Raw genomic sequence first — 20,006 nt, 5'->3', positions numbered from 1 at the left:
AAAGCTGGGGATGAGTGATGATATGATGAAATTAATGAATGAACGGACACTCACAAACATCCTGCCTATTATATACTTTCCTGAATTTGTGAGTAATGCTGTGTTTGGTGAGTCTGGTGGTGGTATTTTTTTCCCATCTGTTAGCTGCTGCTGAACTTTTTTGTTAACTAAATCAACTTTGCATACAAGTGAGTGCTTCCTTTTGGTCTGCTACTGCATCTTTCATTTCCCGAAACACTACTGATATTAATGTAATAGAACAGGGTGTCTGTCTACCAGTCAAGAATGTCAAGATAAAGACCAGAAATCATCACTTAGGTCAAGAAATTATCCTTGTGGTCAAGAATTTTTGCTATTTTTTACAGTACAGTAAATTTACATTGCTATAGACATGTACTGGGATTTGATAAAATGGAATATTTGGAAATCCAAAATTGTGTTAAGTTTTGGTTAAGATTTGTTCACTTAGTTCCTTAAGTATTAAATAAAGTAATGTGGCCATTTCCTGTCCAGGATGAAGTCAGAAGCATTCATTTTGACATGAGTTAATAATTGAAGCAAGTCTAATCTCTTGTTAAATTACAGCTTTAGTTTCATCTTAACCGGCCTTGTGGTAGGGTTTTTCATTGAATAAAAATATATATTTTCTTAATTTCCAACTTTACCTGAGTAGGAGGTGATTAAATTAATGTTAAGTAAGGATAAAAAGGTCAAGGAAAGGGATAGAATGGTCAAGAAAAAGTCTCGAATTTGGGATTTGCTATTTTCATAGACACCCTGTAGAAATACTTGTTACTATTGTAATGTTTATTTTAAAAATTAATAATTCATCTGTCAAAGTAAACGCATGAAATTTTTCCATAAGTTTTATTCTGGGTGTCTGTCAGTCTGGCAAACCCGGAAATCCTAGAAAAGTCCGGGAATTTACTTTTTCTGGATAAGTCATGAAAATGTCTGGGAAATTTACTGTTTCTGGAAAAATGAACATTTTTGCATCTGTGCACTAAAAGTAGGTTTTTGAACAAGATTTTTTTTTTTTACTACACAGATTTTACTACAACGTTCCAAAAATACCTGGAATTTGTGAATAAAACACAAAATACGTGGTTAATCAACAACATTAAGTTTGTCGCCTTCAAAATAGGCCCCATCAGATGCAACACACATATGCCAACGCTTAACCCAGTCTTCAAAAACACTTTTCAAACACAGAAGACTGCATCGCCCTGAGTTCCTTCTGCAAATTTCCTTCAATGGTTTCAATTGATTCAAAATGCCTTCCCTGAATTGGTAACTTGAGTCAAAAAAGAATCCACGGCTCGTGCGAGGACATGCGTTGAGTTGTTGGCCAAAAAATTGCGAACAAGAGTCGACGTGTGCGACGATGCATTATCGTGGTGCAAAATCCAAGAATTGTTTTTCCATAACTCTGGTCTTTTCCAGCGAACATTCTCACACAGATGCCTCATAACAGTCACATAAAACTCTTTATTGACAGTTTGTCCCGCTGGAAGGAATTTTGAGTGCACAACACCACGATAATCAAAGAAAACAATGAGCATGACCTTAGTTTTTAAGCAACTTTGGCGTTGTTTTTTGGGATTTGGTTCATTTTTGAAGCACCAATCCTAAGATTGTTGACCTGTTTGCATGTCATACTCATACACTCATGTCTCATCACCAGTTATGATGCGTTTCATGAAGGTTGAGTCACTAGAGGCTCGCAAAATCATGTCTTCAGCAACATCCCTGTGATGTGCTTTTTGCAGGAAATCAGCTTCTTCGGAACAAGTCGTGCTGCGATGCGTTATATGCTTAACACATCAGTCAAAATGTTGTGAACAGGCATGTGTGATATGCCAAGCTCATGAGCCACCTCACTCGCATGCTTGTTTTCAAGCACCATTGTCCTGATTTTTCAACGTTTTCGTCAGTTGTCGACATGGAAGGTCGACCAGAACGGGGCAAATCAGCAACAACTTCTCTGCCTTCTTTGAAGGCCTTATACCATGGATACGCTTGTGTTTTCGACAGACACAAATCACCAAAGGCCTTTTGTAGCATTTCCAATGTTTCAGCACACGAGTCCGTTAGCAACACAAAATTTCAAACAAATTCTTTGCTCAATATTTGTCTTCATTCTGCAAATCGCAGGACACTCGTCAACACAACTAACGTAAACAGCTGCTGTGCACAAAGTGACGGATAGATTACTCTACCCCTCTGCGTGGTCATTCAGTACAGTGCTGCCATCCTACGGACAAAATGAATTCTCGATGCCTCCAATGTGGGACTTTTACCAGCCAAATTCCGGGTACTTTTTTTTAACTGAAGGTATACATTTTACTACAATTATGTATTATTTTATGGTACAATTATGATTTTAAAATCATTCTTTGTTAACTAGCCTATAGGTCAATCCTGCGGTTATTTGTTTTACATGTGAAGTGAAAATTGTAAAAACTTGGTTTAGTGAGATTCTATGTTAACTGAAATATGGTGATCCTCTTACACACAATTGTTCTAATGGCTTTTGTGTGGAAGAGTTTGGTTCTTGATCTGGAAAAGTGAGAGAATTTTGTTTTTGTGAAATTGTAGAGACACTGTTTATTCTTTGTGAAGTGCCCAAGTTTTGCAGTTTTGGGTACAAGGGATGCACTTTTACTCTGTGTGTAAATAAGCACAGCAGTAGCTGGCCAAGAATTGTCTGTAGCCTTATTTTGCCGTGTCGTGTGAGAATTTATTTTCTTCTTCAGGAGTGACCATGGCAGGAGCTGTCGTTCCATCTCAATCAATAACAGCTGCCGTAAGAGATCTGTACGAGTCCATGGACAAGGGCACAACTATCCCGCCAATTATCTTGCTTCAGGTTTTGCACATGGCTTTTCCTCGATTCGCTGAGAAGAATGACCATGGGTTCATGCAGCAGGTAATGATTAACATTTGTTTCTTAGTGGTGATTTACTGGACTGTGTGGTTGCAAAATTCTAAATAATAACGCTTTATTGAAATGAAGTACATTTGAATTGTTAGCACTCATAATCTCACGGTTGCCCAGATATTATTGGAATAATTAAATCAAGGAGACTTAGGTGGGCAGGCCATGTGGCATGAATGGGTGAGGAAAGAAGAGTTTACAGGATTCTTTTTTGGAAACCTGATGGTAAGAGTCTTGTAGGAGGATCAAGACGAAGATGGAGGGATAACGTTGAGACATACCTAAAGGAAATCTGTAAGGATTGAAAAGATTGGATTGATCTTGCCCAGGATAGGGACAGATGGAAGGCGTGTGTTGCTGCAGAAAGTTTGGATTGATCTTGCCCAGGATAGGGACAGATGGAAGGCGTGTGTTGCTGCAGCCATAAACCTTCAAGTTTAAGAAGACTGGAGAGTTAGAACTCAAGGTATTATTCATACTCTCGATTTGTAAGGTAAATATCGAAATGCAGATCTTTTGAGACAATATGCATTAGATTCACCTGGTTATGTACATAAGTTGAGGAGGAGAATGAACAATTCAGTCTTCATGGTTCATTTGTAGTTTTGTGTCATGGGTAGAGATATAGATTGATTGTTGATATTGATGGAAATTGCATATTGATTCATTCCTAATGCAAACAATAACTCACATAATCAAAAAACCATAGCCTCCCTTCAATTTATTCCACTTCCAGTTGGAGTGGTTAAAATTTCAACCATGTTTTAAATTATTCTTCAAGCTCTTCTCAAAGTTCTCAAAATGCATAACCCTGTTTGCAGGTGAATGGTTTCTCTACCTTTTGTTTATTGTTAACCATGGTAAGTAGTTTTCAGGGAATTTTGCTCTATATACCGGTAATGTGATCAATATTTTTACAGGATGCTAACGAGTGCTGGACGGAACTAGTTAGAATGCTTCGACAGAAATTGCCCCCAAAGAAACCAGAAGATGAAAGACCAATGAATTTCAAGTACGTGTAATTTTTTGTTATTTTTACATATTGTATTTTTTTTTAAAAAGCATTTAGCGAGATTTGTAGTGGATACTATTTGGTTATTACTTATGGTGTACAGTATTGCTTAAAATTATATGACCGTTCAGGTTTTTTATCTGGTTTGCATGTCAGATTTCCTGAGTTGAAATAGGTCATGATAATCAACATGTCAGACTTTAAGTTTTGTTCGGCCCCAGTGGCAGAGTGGTTAGCACATCGCACTACAATGCCAGGGGTCCCGGGTTCGAATTCCGGTCTGGGCATGGATGTTTGTGAGTGGCCATTGATCAATTTAATCATATCATCACTTATCCCCCCCGTCTTCGCAAATTAGCCAAAAGTGGCACAAAAAGCGAAGTATAATAAAGCAAATCAATCAGTCAAGATTTTTAGTTTTCCCTTTCCTCACCATCTATTCAAATTTCATTGTAGTTCAACACTTCTGTATCAAAAGTGTCCAAATTCGGTTGTGTCTATCTTGTCACTAACATTCAGAGAATTACTAGAGGATGGTAAATGTTTAATAATGTTAATTTGTTATATTATTCATATTAATAAATATATTTGGATCCAGATGAGAAGTAGGTCTGATTCCCAGTCTGGCTGGTTTCAGGAGGGAATATTTCCAGCAATTTCCATGCATGGAGTTGCTTTTGGGTGCACCCAGCCTCAAATAAATGGGTAAAAGCAGTGATAGAATGGTGCTCATCACACCACATCCACAAATGGCCAACATTGTGAATATCTGGCACCTTACCCCCACATCTCCCTTCTTTGTCTTCATGGCATGTTGTAATAAGCAGGGGGTAACTTTATGTGTGTTAAAGAAAAACAACTTTTATATTCATCAGTAAAATAGGAAAGTGAACATTAAATGTGATAACTAGGGAGGGATTTTTGCATATTTGTGTTTTTTTCCTTAAGGAAAATTCATTTGCTCTCAATGAATCCATTCATTTCACTTGATGTGGATTACTCTGGTAAAGTTTTATAGTGCATTGGGCTGATATGAAAGTGTGGCCGATACCGATATTCTACCGATCCGATATAAAATTAGAAATGGTCCTTGAAGAACCTGAAAGGTTCATTGGCCTTCTTAATAAATGTGTGTTTCGAGGTGACTGCGGTACAAAAGAAAGTAGGGTATGGAGATTATCCATAAGAATTACAACAAAATGGCAGAATTTTGCACTAAATTATCAGATATTTATCGATATATCGGATCAGTAAAATAATCGGTAATTTTACCGATACTCCGATATGCCTATATTGGCCAATACCGATAGAGTACAGATTAATCGGTCCCATTCCTAATATAAATGCATATATGGGACATAAGTGCATATTTTAGCTTAATTTGAATATATGTGTGGAGTAATTTTCATGTAATTGTTCGTTTCAAGTTTGTCTGTTTCATTTTCCCCATTCTTTGTGTCGGCATTAAAAGGTAGCCTAATCCTGTCTGGTCACGGGCACTTGGTTAGGCCAAGAATATTCCAAACCTCATACCATAGCATTGTAGGTGATTTGGTTGCGAAGATAGAGAAAACCCACCCTTGCATTAAGGAACGACCTTTCAGAGATGTGAGTCGCATTTCCAAATTCCAGTGACAACACTGGGGTCGCATTACTTGAGGATTATCTGTTAATGTGACATCTTGATAAATATCTATCTCTCTCTCTCTCTCTCTCTCTCTCTCTCTCTCTCTCTCTCTCTCTCTCTCTCCCTCTCCCTCTCCCTCTCCCTCCCCCTCCCTCTCCCCCTCCCTCCCTCTCTCTCTCTCTCTCTCTCTCCCTCTCTCTCTCTCTCTCTCTCTGTGTGTGTGTGGGGGGGGGGGCATGACAATAAATGCCGAAGGAGAGAAGAAGTAACAGCATCTTGCTCTAACAGTGGGTAGAAGGTAACGATGCATTTAGCACTGCCGGCAGTGTTATTTATTGTCAAGTATGCTCTAAACATGTAATACATTTCAGGTATTTAGAGCAGTTTTTGGCAGCTTAAATGGAAATTTGCCGAAATTCAAATTTACCATGCTTAAACAGAACTCTCATTTTGTCTTGCATAGGCCTGGACACTGTGACGTTTATAAAGTTATGTTCATTTTTGCCGACAATGCTGCTGTATAACCTACTGAAGGATCATACTGTTATTTGAGTACAAAATAAGTAGAAACTAAGGGAATGATTTTCAGATGATGAAGATATGCACTGTGTGCATATTTTATTGTTAAATTGACACAATACAGTGTGCTTCAAAAGTCCCCAAACTCTGATTTAAAAAAAAAAAAAAAAAATGAAAATAGTGAAGGACAATTTAATTCACATAATTTTATACTGTAACCCATAACTTTATTGAAATTTGTGCTTACATATAACCATACAATATTTACAGAAGATGTTGGAAATGCCCTTTTTTCTCGAATACACAAATTCACGCTACCTCACATGTTGGACTTTTTTTTTCATTATGTTGCATGGGATGCCCCTCACGGCTCTAATTATGTTGTTCTGCAGATCTTGCTGCATCCTGGGGTTATTGAGCTACACTATTTTTTACATATCCCACCTAAATAAAAATCTGGAGGACTGAAATCGGGTGAGAGGCGGCCACAATTTTTATGAGATCAGCTGATCTTGGAAGAACTCGTGGAGCATCTCCATTGTCTTCTTCCAAGTGTGGGAGGTTGCACCATCTTGTTGGAATCAATCATAACAGTCCTCTTCTTCAAGCATTGCCACGAAATTATGGATAATGTCTTCGTACAATTAACAGGTTGTTTCTTTTTAATGGTCACACAATTTGCCACCTAGAAATTGCACACCACACTCAAACTTTTTGAGGGTGAAGTGGGTCTTCATGTAATGCGTGCGGGTTTTCTGAAGCCCAGATGTGTGTGTTCTGACTGTTAACAAACCCGTCCAAATGAAACTAGGCTCCATAACATCACAAAATAAGCTTCCATCATAGCAACCCTCTGTTCTTGCGCGAGACTCGTGATGCACGGGATTTTACTTCTTCCCAACTCCTGCACACGCTGTCATGTGCACTTATCTCATGAGGCAGCAAGTTTCCAAGGACACTCCACATATCACCACAAGCAACAATACTCCAAAATATTTTCTAGTTTTACGGCAATGAATTTTTGAAATGATAGTTCGGGGACTTTTGAATCGCACTGTAAAAATACAATAACTTTTTGCGATTTATGTCTGTCAATGGATTGCAGCTAAATGTTCAAACAACATACTGGTGAGGATTAAACACGATTTTAGGATTCTTTTCCTCACGAAAGTAGTAGTGGTTTGAAGTGCTAATTTTACTATTAAAGTAATTGAAAGGAGAAATATGGCAGTCCTATGTCCTATAGAGACTGAAATAGAAATAGCGTACGTGATATTTGTGTCCTTATTGATATATTTAATGCCGTTTCCATCGATCAGCGTAACACAGTCCCTGGTTTTGATAAATTAAATTGTCCCAATTATATCTCTTATATAACCTGCATCACAATTTATGTTTTAAAAAAAAATTATACTTTTCTTATTCTTTGGTCTATCATTGTGGATTATTTTCAATTAGGGATGGGCCGATATGAAATTTTGGCCGATATCGATAAAGTACCGATATAAAATTTGCCGATACCGATAACCGATATTCTACCGATCCGATATAAAATTAGAAATGGTCCTTGAAGAACCTGAAATGATCATTGATCTCCTTAATAAATGTGTGTTTCAAGGTGACTGCAGTGCAAAATAAGTTGAATATTTACATATTTACTTTTTTAGAAAGAAGGGCATGGAGATTATCCATAAAAATTACAACAAAATGGCAGAATTTTGCACTAAATTATAAGATATTTATCAATATATCGGATCGGTAAAATAATCGGTAATTTTACCGATAAACCGATATGCCTATATCGGCCGATACCGATAGAGTACCGATTAATCGGTCCCATCCCTATTTTCAATTAAATCTCACGCGACATATATCGTTTGTTTGACTCCCATGTTATGGTAGGTGCGAACCACAGATTCATAGTGCAGGCTGTTTGCTGCCTGAGTTCAATATCTGTCTATAATACATTTATCTCTGTGCAAACTCTAACACCACCAGAACCGCACGTTAAATGTATTCACATTCGGAGTGTTTGCAAGTCGAATCCCGTACTATAGGCCATCCAGACAATTTTGGTCTGTATGTAGTTGTACCATGTGCAATTTTTCATTGTGTTGTTTGAATGAAAATGCAGTCAATCTGAATCTTTAATGAAGTATTAAAAATATGGTGAAATTTCGTTGATAACTTTGAACAGACAAAGATTGATAGTTTTCTTTTCTTTCTTTGCCCTTTGTAACGTCGTTCCTCGGCGTGGCTGGAAAGTAGGAAGTCGCACTGCCCCAATACACCGCAAAGGATAATACACAGTGATGAAATTTTACGTCGAGGAACCACGAATACAAATTTATATTTGCCTTGAGGTTAATTGCTGTAAAATAAGATGTTGCAGCTTCCCCAATAACAACTACGTGAAACAACAAAATATTAAGCAGTACCGTAACCCCAAAATTCACCATTTGATACTTGAGAATAATGATTATATCCAAGCTAGCAATATTGAAAGGAAATAGTTTGAGTAAGATTAACAAATTGGTTTATTGTGCCGTTAAAACTGACAAGTAAATTGTATAGCACTCAGAAGTACATTATCTTTCAATTTAAGGTTGTTGGTACAATCACTCATTATTTACATTAAAATATGTAACAAGGTTCACGTAATCATTTGATAAAACTATTAATATATATATATTTGAGCACAAAAATCTTGATAGGTGCACCATAAGTGTGCATAACACTGCAATAAAGAACAGTTCCAAAATTGATTAAAACTTTCTTCTATTTTAAAATATATGTATGTACAGTTAACTTAATTTCTGCCTAAAAGGAGCATTGGCTTTAGATTTTAAGAATAAAGGTACATATCAAGGAGGATGGAAAATTTACTCGCAAAAATGCACCTCTTGAAGAATATTCTTTTCATTCACTTGTTTCTTCTCTTTTTTACACGAATCAACAGTTTGGCAACGTGGCAGTTGGTTCTTATAAATCACCATTTCAATCTCAATACAAGCTTTACTGATAATATCACAACATCAAATCAACAGTGAGTTGAATCCACTTACAAGCTTGCTTCTTATCAAAATTAAACAAGTAATGTATTATCTTTACGTGTTAGCTAGTCAAGTCAAAACGTGGCACCATTTCGCAACACAACTCATATCAAGCACTAGAAATCGTATATACTGTTTGTTCACATAATATATCAATCCTTTACATACCTCAGTTTAAGTCCTTGTCGTAGTTGACGGTTCAGATGTATAATACTTACGAATCAAAACAGGCCGGTCAAAACTACCTCGTGGCATGTCATCTTCCGTTTTCGGGCTTCCTTCTTATCTGCGCTGACGCAATCAAGTTTTAAATGGTATCTCGGCAAAGGCAACAGCTTGACTTTCTTCATAGCATCCATAAATCCACTAAAAATCGGGAGGCCTTGCAGCAATCCGTAATCGTGTTCTTCCGTGTAATTCCCATACGATATAACTATCCATCCATTTCATCCACACATTAGCAATGTTTAGTTTGACGAAATAAAAGTTCAAACACTGCTACACACAAAGAATAGCCCTAACGAGAAGTACGTAGAAGAAGGAAGTACTACATATGATGTTCCCAATACTTGTGATGGCGAAGTGTTCAGAGAAATGTGTTCTGTGTGACGAAGTCTTGAGTTCTATTTTGCTGCACAAACCATGAGGATGAAGTTGCTTGCACGACAATTACAGAGCCATCTGTTGGGAGAAATCTACCTCAAAACAAAAATAACCTCGAGGGAAAATTTTATATGGGAAATTTTGAAGTTAATGTAGCAGGATGACTGAAACGATGTTTTAAAATACTCTTTCTCGTCATCACGTTACACCATTCAATCTCTTCGATATTGTTCAAAAGAAAATAGCACTAGGAGAAGTTGAAATAGCTGAATTGAAGAAGCAGTTAGCAATAGCTTCCAAAAACCCAAGTTTGCAGTTCCTGGGATGGGTGAATGTGGTGTTGCAGGGGGAACCTGTCCCTGACGAAATAAAAGTTTAAACACTGCTATACACAAAGAATAGCCCCAACGAGAAAGAAGTACGTAGAAAAAGGAAGTACGAGGTGCATCCAGAAAGTAAGTTTCCCTATTTTTTCCCCGTGAAAGTAAACATAATGAGCCGTGTAAATTGCACATGCGCAGCAGAGTTAAGACGTATCAATCATATGCCAGGTGGACAGATCCCGCCCGGCGCCAGTAGCAAGGCAGCAGTGGTCCGAAGTGGAAGCTCGTATTCCTTCTCCCGCCGCATGCCAGTAGCGAGGCAGCAGTGGTCCGAAATGGAAGCTCGTATTCCTTCTCCCGCCGCATGCGAGGTTCGGTCGGTGATAAAGTTACTGAATGCACAAAGCATTGTGCCAATTGACATTCATCGTCAGCTCTGTGAGGTCTATGGGCCGAACATTATGAGTAAGCAGATGGTGCGTCGCTGGTGTCGGCAGTTTTCGGAAGGTCGTCAAAGTGTCCATGATGAAGAGCGCAGTGGGCATCCGTCCCTCATCACTGATGATCTGGTTGAGCTGGTGCGGCAGCGCATCGTAGAGAACCGTCGCTTCACGATTACGGAGTTGAGTAGCCTTTTTCCGCAGATATTGCGATCCGTGTTGCATGAGATTGTCACGCAGTGCCTGCTGTTCAAAAAATTGTGTGCCAGGTGGGTGCCGAAAAACCTGACACCCGGACACAAAATGAAACGTTCAGGATCAGCACTGACATTCCTGCAACGTTACCATGATGACGGCGATGATTTCCTCGACAGGATCGTCACGGGCGATGAGACGTGGATTTCGCACTTCACCCCGGAAACCAAGCAGCAGTCAATGCATTGGCGGCATAGTGGATCTCCGGTCAAGAAGAAATTCAAACAGACGCTGTCGGTACAGAAAGTGATGTGCACCGTGTTTTGGGACAGGAAGGGCATTTTGCTCATTGACTTCCTCCCCAGAGGTGCAATGGTGAACGCTGACCATTACTGTGAAACACTAAGGAAATTGCGACGTGCCATTCAAAACAAGAGGCGTGGCATGCTTACTGCAGGTGTTGTGCTCCTCCATGACAATGCTCGTCCACATACGGCTCGGCGCACAGCAGCTGTTTTGATGGAATTTGGCTGGGAGTTGTTTGATCATCCACCTTACAGTTCTGATCTGGCTTCCAGCGATTTTCACGTTTTCTTGCACCTCAAGAAATTCCTGTCCTCCGGTGAGCATTTTGGCAACGACGAAGAGCTGAAGACGTCTGTCACACGCTGGTTCCATTCACAGGCGGCAGAGTTCTACGACAGTGGGATCCAAAAGTTGATGCCACGATACGACAAGTGTCTCAATTCTGGTGGTTGCTATGTTGAAAAATAGCTGAACCTTTGCTGTACCTGTTGCCAATAAATGGTTTCCTGAAACTGTGTTGGTTTTTTTTTTAAAAAAAAATAGGGAAACTTACTTTCTGGATGCGCCTCGTACTAGATACGATTTATTTGCAGTATTCCACAACTAAAATTTATTTATTTATTTATTTGAAAATTCTGAATACAGAAAAATCCATTTTGCATCAGGATAAATTAAACGAACAAATACTGGCCAGTGGCATCTTGTGAAATGGAAAGAACATTTTCAAAATACAAAGACTTAGTTTCTGACAATCACAAGAATCTGCTACCTGAAAACATCGATAAATAATGTCTAGTGTATTGAAATGCTAATGTAAAAGAATAAGATATTGGTTAATGCAATGAAAAGAGCATAGTGTTTCCAACAAGATATGTATATTATTATACAGTAATTGCAATATTGCAGATTTTAGAGTAAGCATCCAGACAAAGAAAAGCATGTAATATAATCATTTTGTTACATGAAACTAAAAACATTTTTAAATTAGTATTTTTTTGGTGATCATAAATAGCACAATTTATCACACTCATTTCTATAATTGTGCTTTCAGTGAGTAAATGATACATTTACTTCCCATGTAAGGCATACAGAACCTTAAAATAGGTTGTTTTGAAAAATTTTAGTGCATATTTTGGCCCTTTTTGTGCATATTTTGCCTTTTTTTAGTCATTATACATTCGCCCCCTAGTGATAACAAATGTAATATACATCAATGTGCTAGTTAATTTCTTATTGCTTATTAAATACTCTTATAAAATTGCCTTCTGCCATGTTTTCTTTTTTCGTTTTTGTAACCCAAGGTTGTTTTGTTTTCAGCTCTTTTGTAGACCAATATTTTGGTGGAGCTTTTAATGTTGAATTGAAGTGTACAGAATCTGAAGATGAAAAACCAACATACAGCACTGAGAATTTTCTACAACTTAGTTGTTTTATATCCCAAGATGTTAGGTATATGCAGTCTGGACTAAGGTCTGTAAGTATTGACATTCTTACTTCTTTTAATGTTCCATGTATTTAATGCATACAGGGTTACCCAAAAATTACATTCAAACATTGATATAATATTATTGTGAAAGAAAATGCGAGAATCAATGCAGAAACTGTGTTGAACTAAGCAAGATACATTAAAGAGTGAAATGGGATAAAAATACCTGTAAGATTAATGCCAGTGTAGTTCTCAATGGTTGAACTTCTCAGTATGTTGACTCATTATTGGTGTGCAGTTGGATTCACCGTCATGTGTGCCGGTCTGCACACATGTTCTGAAGACATGAGTAATTTTTATTTCAAATCCTCAACCCAGTTCATGTGAATTCTGCGAAGGTCCAATAACCTCTATTGGGAAACAAATAAAGTATTAACCACAAGACATATGTGCATATTGGTTACGTGCGTTACAAAAATACGTTAGAGTATTCAAATTGGTCTACTTACGCAAGTGAGTATGTATTCTTATGTGAACGACGTTTCGGAAGCTTTACTGCTTCCTTCCTCAGGTTGTCGTTTTCGGCTCGGAATATCAAGCCACGTCAGAGAAGTGTCATGTGAGGATACTGGGTGAAAGGTTTGGGTTAAAAACACTTCATAGTGCTTGACCTATACAAAATTAAAACCTCTTTGCTAAAAAACCCTTAAAACTCACAATAAAACATGTTAAAACCACCGCTACGGTAAACTGGAGTGGCCGTTGAGAGCCTAAACTCCCTGTCAAAGTGAAGCGAGCGGGCAGATGGCGCCGCGCAGCGGAATGGTATTTCCCCTCCCACGAGAGATCCCTCCCCTCTCTTTTTCTTCCCCTCGTCACCAATCCAAGGAGAATTCCCGTTCCACCTCGGCTGCTTTCCTTACCTCCGATGTGACATGGAAGCCTATTGGGGCCCTTTTATTATTCAAATTGTCCCACTTTTTAAAAAAAGCTAATCCATACGTCATCTAAATTGCCCTCGTCCCGGTTCAGTTTATTTCTGTGTCCCGCGCATATAAATGCCGTTTCGTATACGTTCCTATCCAATTTACTATTACTTCTTTTGATAACCTCTCTTTTTATTATTCTATGCCCACTGTTTATTATATGCTCTGCAAGCCCCGTTTTCGGATCCCTTTCTTTGATGTTCTTATCATGTTCGCCCCATCTAATACGCATGTTCCGGCCGGTTTGTCCAATATATTCCATCCCGCAATTGCATTCAATCCTATACACCCCTTTTTGTTCATCAGGGTTATCTCGAATTTTTACCCCCCTCTTATAATCCGTGAAATGCTTTTCAATATTTCTAGGTGCTCTCGTCCCGCATTTCACACCATACTTTTTCACTGTTTTTTTCAATTTTCTCCGTGAGCCCTTTACAGTACGGTATCCCAACATAATTAACTTTACTATCCAACCCTCCCTCCTCATTTTCCTCCTTTTCTAACCTGCTATCAGAATCGGGGTTCCCCTTTGAAATATTCTTCCTTGCTCTCCTAGCTAACAGGTTCATTTCATATTCGGAAAATCCATTCTTCATTCCTACCTCTATTATCCACAATATTTCCTTTTCTTTTTCTATGGCATTATTGCATAACCTCTCAGCCCTTATGAAAAAGTTTAAATAAACATTCGATTTGACCCTACTTGAATGTTCGATGCAGATTGTTTCGGCCACAATTTTCTTGCTCGTGTGCGCACACTGGCTGGTTATGGTTGAGAGTGGAAGTGGATCCCTCATCCTTTCCTTTGATGTCTACAATGAAGCAACCAGCTCTTGATACGTTCTTCAAAATGAACAAAAAACCGTAAGACAAGTTAAAAAGAAAAGTCCTTCCCTACAACAGCCCATTCTCTGCCACTGGTGTGCATGGCAGTGACATAATTGCAGAATTCAGGTCCCTATTTTTTGTTTGAATGCAGCTGTCTGCATAGGAAACGTCTGTACTAATGTAAAATGTAAAGCAAAGATCATTTTTCTTCTTCTTCACACTGCTGATAAAAGTTCAGTCTTCGACAATTGCATTAACTTTAAAATGCCGAGGATTTTCTTTTCCGTCACCTGTTGCTCTAACTTCTAGCCAGTCTCATTGTGTTTACGCTGCAGCTGACTCCTGTGTCAAAAAGAATTCTCTTTGCCAGTGTTTCCTCTAGTGTCTGGGCAGAGCTGTCGCTTGTCGATACCGAAATTCGATCTCTACAAAGATAAACAAGAGTAAAAACAACTTCATGTCCTGCACCTTCTGATAAACAAGACTGTAACTTTTATTTTGCACCTGACAAAAGAATAAACATCTTCAACACTCAGAGCAGTGCTTGAAGGAAATGCACACAAAATTCGATGCAATGTAATCGCTGCTTTTCTTCAGAAACATTCACTTGCTATAAAATATAACAATAATAAATCCTCAATGTAGGAATGGACACTTGAGACCGATCAAAAAATAGAAGCAGCTGTTCATGGGGAAATCCTTTGGCGGAGTGGGTGTTTCACCTCTAGAATACTCCTAAATCTGACAATAAATCATCGATTAACGTGAGAATAAATAACGATCACCCATTTTGTAAAGGTTGTTTTACGCTGATGGGCTAATCAGGACTAAATATACATTTTAAGCTGAAATCCAAACCCAATTGATTATTGAGTGCGGGACTATGTAATGTGTCCTCGGATCCAAGTTGAGTGCAAATAGATCGCAAGTTGCGTATTTTCTTTTTGAGGACGGATTACAAAGTAAGGCGAGAAAGAGTTAGGACTGCTCCCTGGAAAGGGTAGGGGTTAATATGAAGTTGGCTGAACCAAAGAAGACTTGATTTTTTTTACAATGTATTAGACAGCCGAACTAGAATGAAATGTACAGCCCCGGGTTTTTTTTTTCTGGTGCCAAGAAAGGTTGCTTTCTGCCCGATTATTTCCTGACTTTTGCTGGCGCCATTGTGACTGCTGTCAAGATTCCTCGAGTTTCGTTTGTAATAAATGAGAGATTGTTTTCCTTTCCGTAGGTCTCAGTGGAAACGGGTTTCTCATAAATTAGAATTGTAAAAGACATTTTTATGAAAACATTTTCATGTTCAATTTACCTTTCAACAACATGCATCATGTGCATAACAGGTTTTATAACTATACAGGATAAATGGCGTTACCGTCTCCTAGGAATCTTTTGTTTCCACGTATGCTCCATGCCCGCATTTTGTGCAACATTTATTAGTTTCTCTAAAACTTACAATATTATTATATAGTACATATAAAGATTATTTTATGAGTTTTTGCCAACTTTAAAACATCCGTTATGGGGGCAATTTATACGTGAAAAACAGGCACCATCTTAAAAAGTTTGGATAACTCGAAGTTGTTTAATTCAAAATTTACATTTTTTGGTCCCTTGAACTTCGTATTAACGAGGTTTTCCTGTAATCCTAAATTTGATTTAAAAATTGCACTTATTACATAAATTAAACATATCCCTTCTAATATATCATATATGTAGTTACCGTAGTGTTATGTTTAATCCTGTGTAAAGGAATCATGTCTGCTTCTCAGATATTTACAGCAGAATTAATCAATTTTCCGTACTCAAGTAAACATGGTATGTGAGTAGCTGCGGTTTTACCATTCATAAAATACAATAGGAACGTCATGTAAAAGTTGATCATTATTGACAGCGATGTGATGCTAAAAGAAATGTAACGGTTTATTTTTTTAACCCCTCACATATTCTCTGTCAAGTTGTTTTCACCACACCAATAATAGATGTGTGATGAGTTTTCATTTGAATATTTGCATCTAATCTATTTACATATACTGTATATTGTTGGTTTCTGTAAGGAGAACCCTGCAACCTCCTTGGTATGTGTGTGTACACTGTGGCAATAAATGTTGGTAATACTATTTTTTTTAATTTTCCAGAAAATGCAGGAACAAATTACAAAGTACTCACCCACTTTGGATCGTGATGCTGTATATATGAAAACGGTGGGTATATAACATTTGAATCTCATTGAAATAAATATTGCTGCATTCAATGATTAACTTTTCCCCACAGAACTGTGGTTATTATAAGCACTATATCTGGTTAGGTTTTAGTGGTTGGTTGATTTACTTAATTGAATTAAGTTAACTGATGTACTGCTGTCAATGGGTGAGATGGAGAATGAGCAGAAAGAAATAGAAATGCAATAGACAGAGTCATCTTGTGATCTCTAGTAAAGTTGCCATTCCATTATTTGCTAGCAGTGATTGAGGAAAACTGTAGAAAAACCTCTGTCAGTGTAGCATATCATAAGAAGTTACATTTTTTTTTTATGTCTTGTGTGCTACCTTTGTCAGAACTTGATTCCAGAACCAGTCATGTAATGATTAAGTTGGTATAATGAAGCAGTGGTCTATTTAAATATGAAATAAATATGTACTGTAAGAAATGTACTTTGACTGTAAGCTATTATGTATTTTAAAGTCGTATTTTTTAACTTACACCTTATGAAATTATTTGACAATTGAAATTCCTGCCTATTTCAAATTATTCAAAGTCAAAATCACTTTCTACTCCTTCCTTATCTTGTTCTGTCCATCTTGTTGCTCTATGTCCATTCTGTTTCATCTTTGTGCATATTTATTTGCATCTTTGTGCATGCTGAATGAGGAGGACCTTTGCTTTAATGGTAACCAATGTTTAAGATCGCACAAGATTTTTTTTTTTAATTTGTGTTTTTTAGATGAAAGTTTATCTTAATTAGTTGTTTTTCATTTTCAGTGTAAAATAAATCGTTTGCCGGCCTATTTGACGGTTCAGTTTGTAAGATTTTACTACAAGGAGAGAGAGTCTATCAATGCTAAAATTTTGAAGGATGTCAAATTTCCTATGGACTTTGATGCCTTTGAACTTTGCACCCCTGAGCTGCAGCAAAAGTTAACACCAATGCGAACAAAATTTAAGGTGAGCAAAATTACATCCAGCTGGCAAGAACCATCCGTGTTTGTGATTGTAATGTTAATAATTTTTATCATGAGGTGCCCCTGACTAACATTAAAATTCACAGCTGAGGAATTTTAGCATGCAACCAGCAAGCTTTGAGAAAAGAAAGAAACTAGGTAACTGGCAAGAGAGGAGGCTCCAAATTGAAAATACAGTCAACTCTCGATTCTTCGACCCCGGGTATAACGACCCTCTCGAAGTAACGACCCTTTTCCCGGGAACCGTGAAAAATTTAGAAAAAAATAGAAAGATTTGGAAAAAAAAAGTTGGAAAATTGAAGGAAATCGGCCGAAAAATGCGTTGTTTTTTTCCTCCACTCATTCCCTTTACGAGCGCTCTACCGCTCACAGTTAGGTCTGAACTAAAAATAGACACCACCACACCATGCTTGAGTGATATCCAATAGCACTTGACCTCTGCCCTCCCCTCCCTCAAGTGCACCAATGTTACCCCGCACCCGACTGCCGCTACCCAAAGCGCCAGGCTTGTTTTGCCACGCTTGCTCTTGGATACGCGAGAAGAGAAGATCGAATGTGCTTGGATGTTATTTTAAATCGACTTGACTTGTTTCCTTGTCCTAAGAGCTGCTGAAAACTCGCGGGGGAGGGTGGGAGCAGCCCGAAATGACTGCTGGACTTGCAGTCTTTGCCAATGTGTATGGCAGGTCAAGCTCTTTCATCGATAAATACACCACCTTGAGAGATAAGATCGCAGGAATGTTCGAAAATACAGTCTGGCCCATCTGTCCAGCTCTGACGCCCAACCCTGTGGCCGAGCGGTTAGGACATCGTGCTGCGACGCCAAGGGTCCCGGGTTCAAATCCCGGTCGGGCTTGGTTGTTTGTGAATGTCCATTCATCAATTTCATCCTTTCATCACTCATCCTCATCTTCGCAAATTAGCCAAGAGGCACAAAACGCGAAGTAAAATAAACTAAATCAATCAATCATGTCCAGCTCTGACCTAGAGTTGAGCAGGTTCCCGTGAGTGAGCAACTTTCGGCTTTGTAGCCGACAACTTCCGGTAACCGCTTTCATCCAAAACGTGTTCTTTGTTCCCTGCAACACTTCATAAAAAAGCGAAACTGTTGGAGATAATCAAAACCACATAGGTGAACTAAAGATCGTCAACCCGCTTAATGCGTTGTCATCCAGGTTTGCACAAAAGTTTACTTCGATCTTATGTGCATCATAACTCCCGTTTCCCACTTCATACGTTTTCCTAATTGTGTCGATGTCGTAATATCTGCCAAAAAAGTGTTCCATTAAACGACTGACTTCTCTCTCTTTTCCTGTCAGCAAACGTGGGGGGGGGGGGGGCGATGCAGATTGTTTCAGCCAGGATTTTCTTGCTGATGCAGGCTGATTACAGGCGAGGGTGGAAAAGGAACCACCCCTCTTCCTTTCCTTTGACGTCTAAAATGGGGCAACCAGTTCTGGTTATATTCTTGAAAACGAACAAAAACCATAGAACAAGTAAAAAAAAAAAAGTGACCCTCTACCCTTTCCCCAGCTCATTCTCCGCCACTGGTGTGCACGGCAATGTTGATAATTGCAGATTTCAGTTTTTATTTATTTATTTATTTATTATTATTATTTTTTAATGCTGTTGTCTGCATAGGAAATATTGCCCGTATTATTGTCTGTTGCATGGTAAAATGTAAAGCAAGGGTCATTTCTTTCTTCTTTACACTGCTGTTAAAAGTTCCCTCTTCGACAGTTGCGTTATCTTTAAAATGCTGGGACTTTTCTCTTCCGCCACCTGTTGCTCGAACTTCCAGCTGGTCTCCTTGTTTTTAGGATGCAGCTGGCGCCAGTGTTTTGTCTAGCGTCTGCAAAGCTCTTGCTTGCCGATAACAGCGATGACTCATCCAGCGCGAAGGAAAATGTTATTGTTTTTGTTTTGAATCGCAAAGCTGTTTTGATTTGACAACGAAATTCGATCTCCACAAAGGAAAACAAGAGTTAAAACAACTTCATGTTCTGCGCCTTCTGATAAGCAAATCTGTAAATTTAATTTGCATCCGCTTTTCTTCAGAACCATTCATGTGGAGGAAATGTGGAGGAAAAAAAAAGTGTGTTCAATGTAGGAATGCTCGCTGAGACTGATTAAAAAGACATTATTCAAGGGGAAAACGTTTGGAAGGGTGGGTGTTTGACATCGAGAATACTCCTAAATCCAACATTAAATCGTCCGGTCGATTAACGTGAGAGTAAATAAGGATCTACCATATGTGAAAATGCGCAGTTTCATAAAGCTTGTTTTCAGTTCATTTTATGCTGATGGGCTAATAGGGACTAAATATACAGTTTAAAGTGAAATTCAATTCCAAACCCGAATGATTATCGACTGCCACGCTGTTTAATGACTTGTCCTAGAATACGCATTGGGTGAAGCATTGGGTGAAGACAGGTCGCAAGTTGCGCGTTTCCTTTTACACGCTGGATTACAATGCAAGTCAAGGAAGGAGTTTTGACTGGTCCCTTGAATGGGGAAGGAGGGTGAATGAAGTTGGGTGAAGCAAAGAAAAGTGACTTTTGTTTTACGATG

General features: G+C 38.4%; 1 protein-coding gene across 1 annotated transcript in view; it reads left to right on the top strand.

Annotated features, from left to right (window-relative positions):
- Usp14 (ubiquitin specific protease 14) overlaps positions 1–20,006 on the top strand; it is an 89,836-nt gene that overhangs the window by 45,950 nt on the left and 23,880 nt on the right. The window contains exons 5-9 of the mRNA XM_083139372.1: positions 2,757–2,929; positions 3,859–3,950; positions 12,334–12,490; positions 16,392–16,457; positions 17,236–17,418. Of these exons, the coding sequence (XP_082995498.1) occupies positions 2,757–2,929; positions 3,859–3,950; positions 12,334–12,490; positions 16,392–16,457; positions 17,236–17,418 (671 nt within the window). The remainder of the gene's footprint in view (positions 1–2,756; positions 2,930–3,858; positions 3,951–12,333; positions 12,491–16,391; positions 16,458–17,235; positions 17,419–20,006) is intronic.

The sequence above is a fragment of the Lepisma saccharinum genome, chromosome 17, assembly GCF_977018435.1.
Source record: "Lepisma saccharinum chromosome 17, izLepSacc3.1, whole genome shotgun sequence".
Lineage (NCBI taxonomy): Eukaryota > Metazoa > Arthropoda > Insecta > Zygentoma > Lepismatidae > Lepisma > Lepisma saccharinum.
This window is presented reverse-complemented; position numbering and strand designations above follow the sequence as displayed.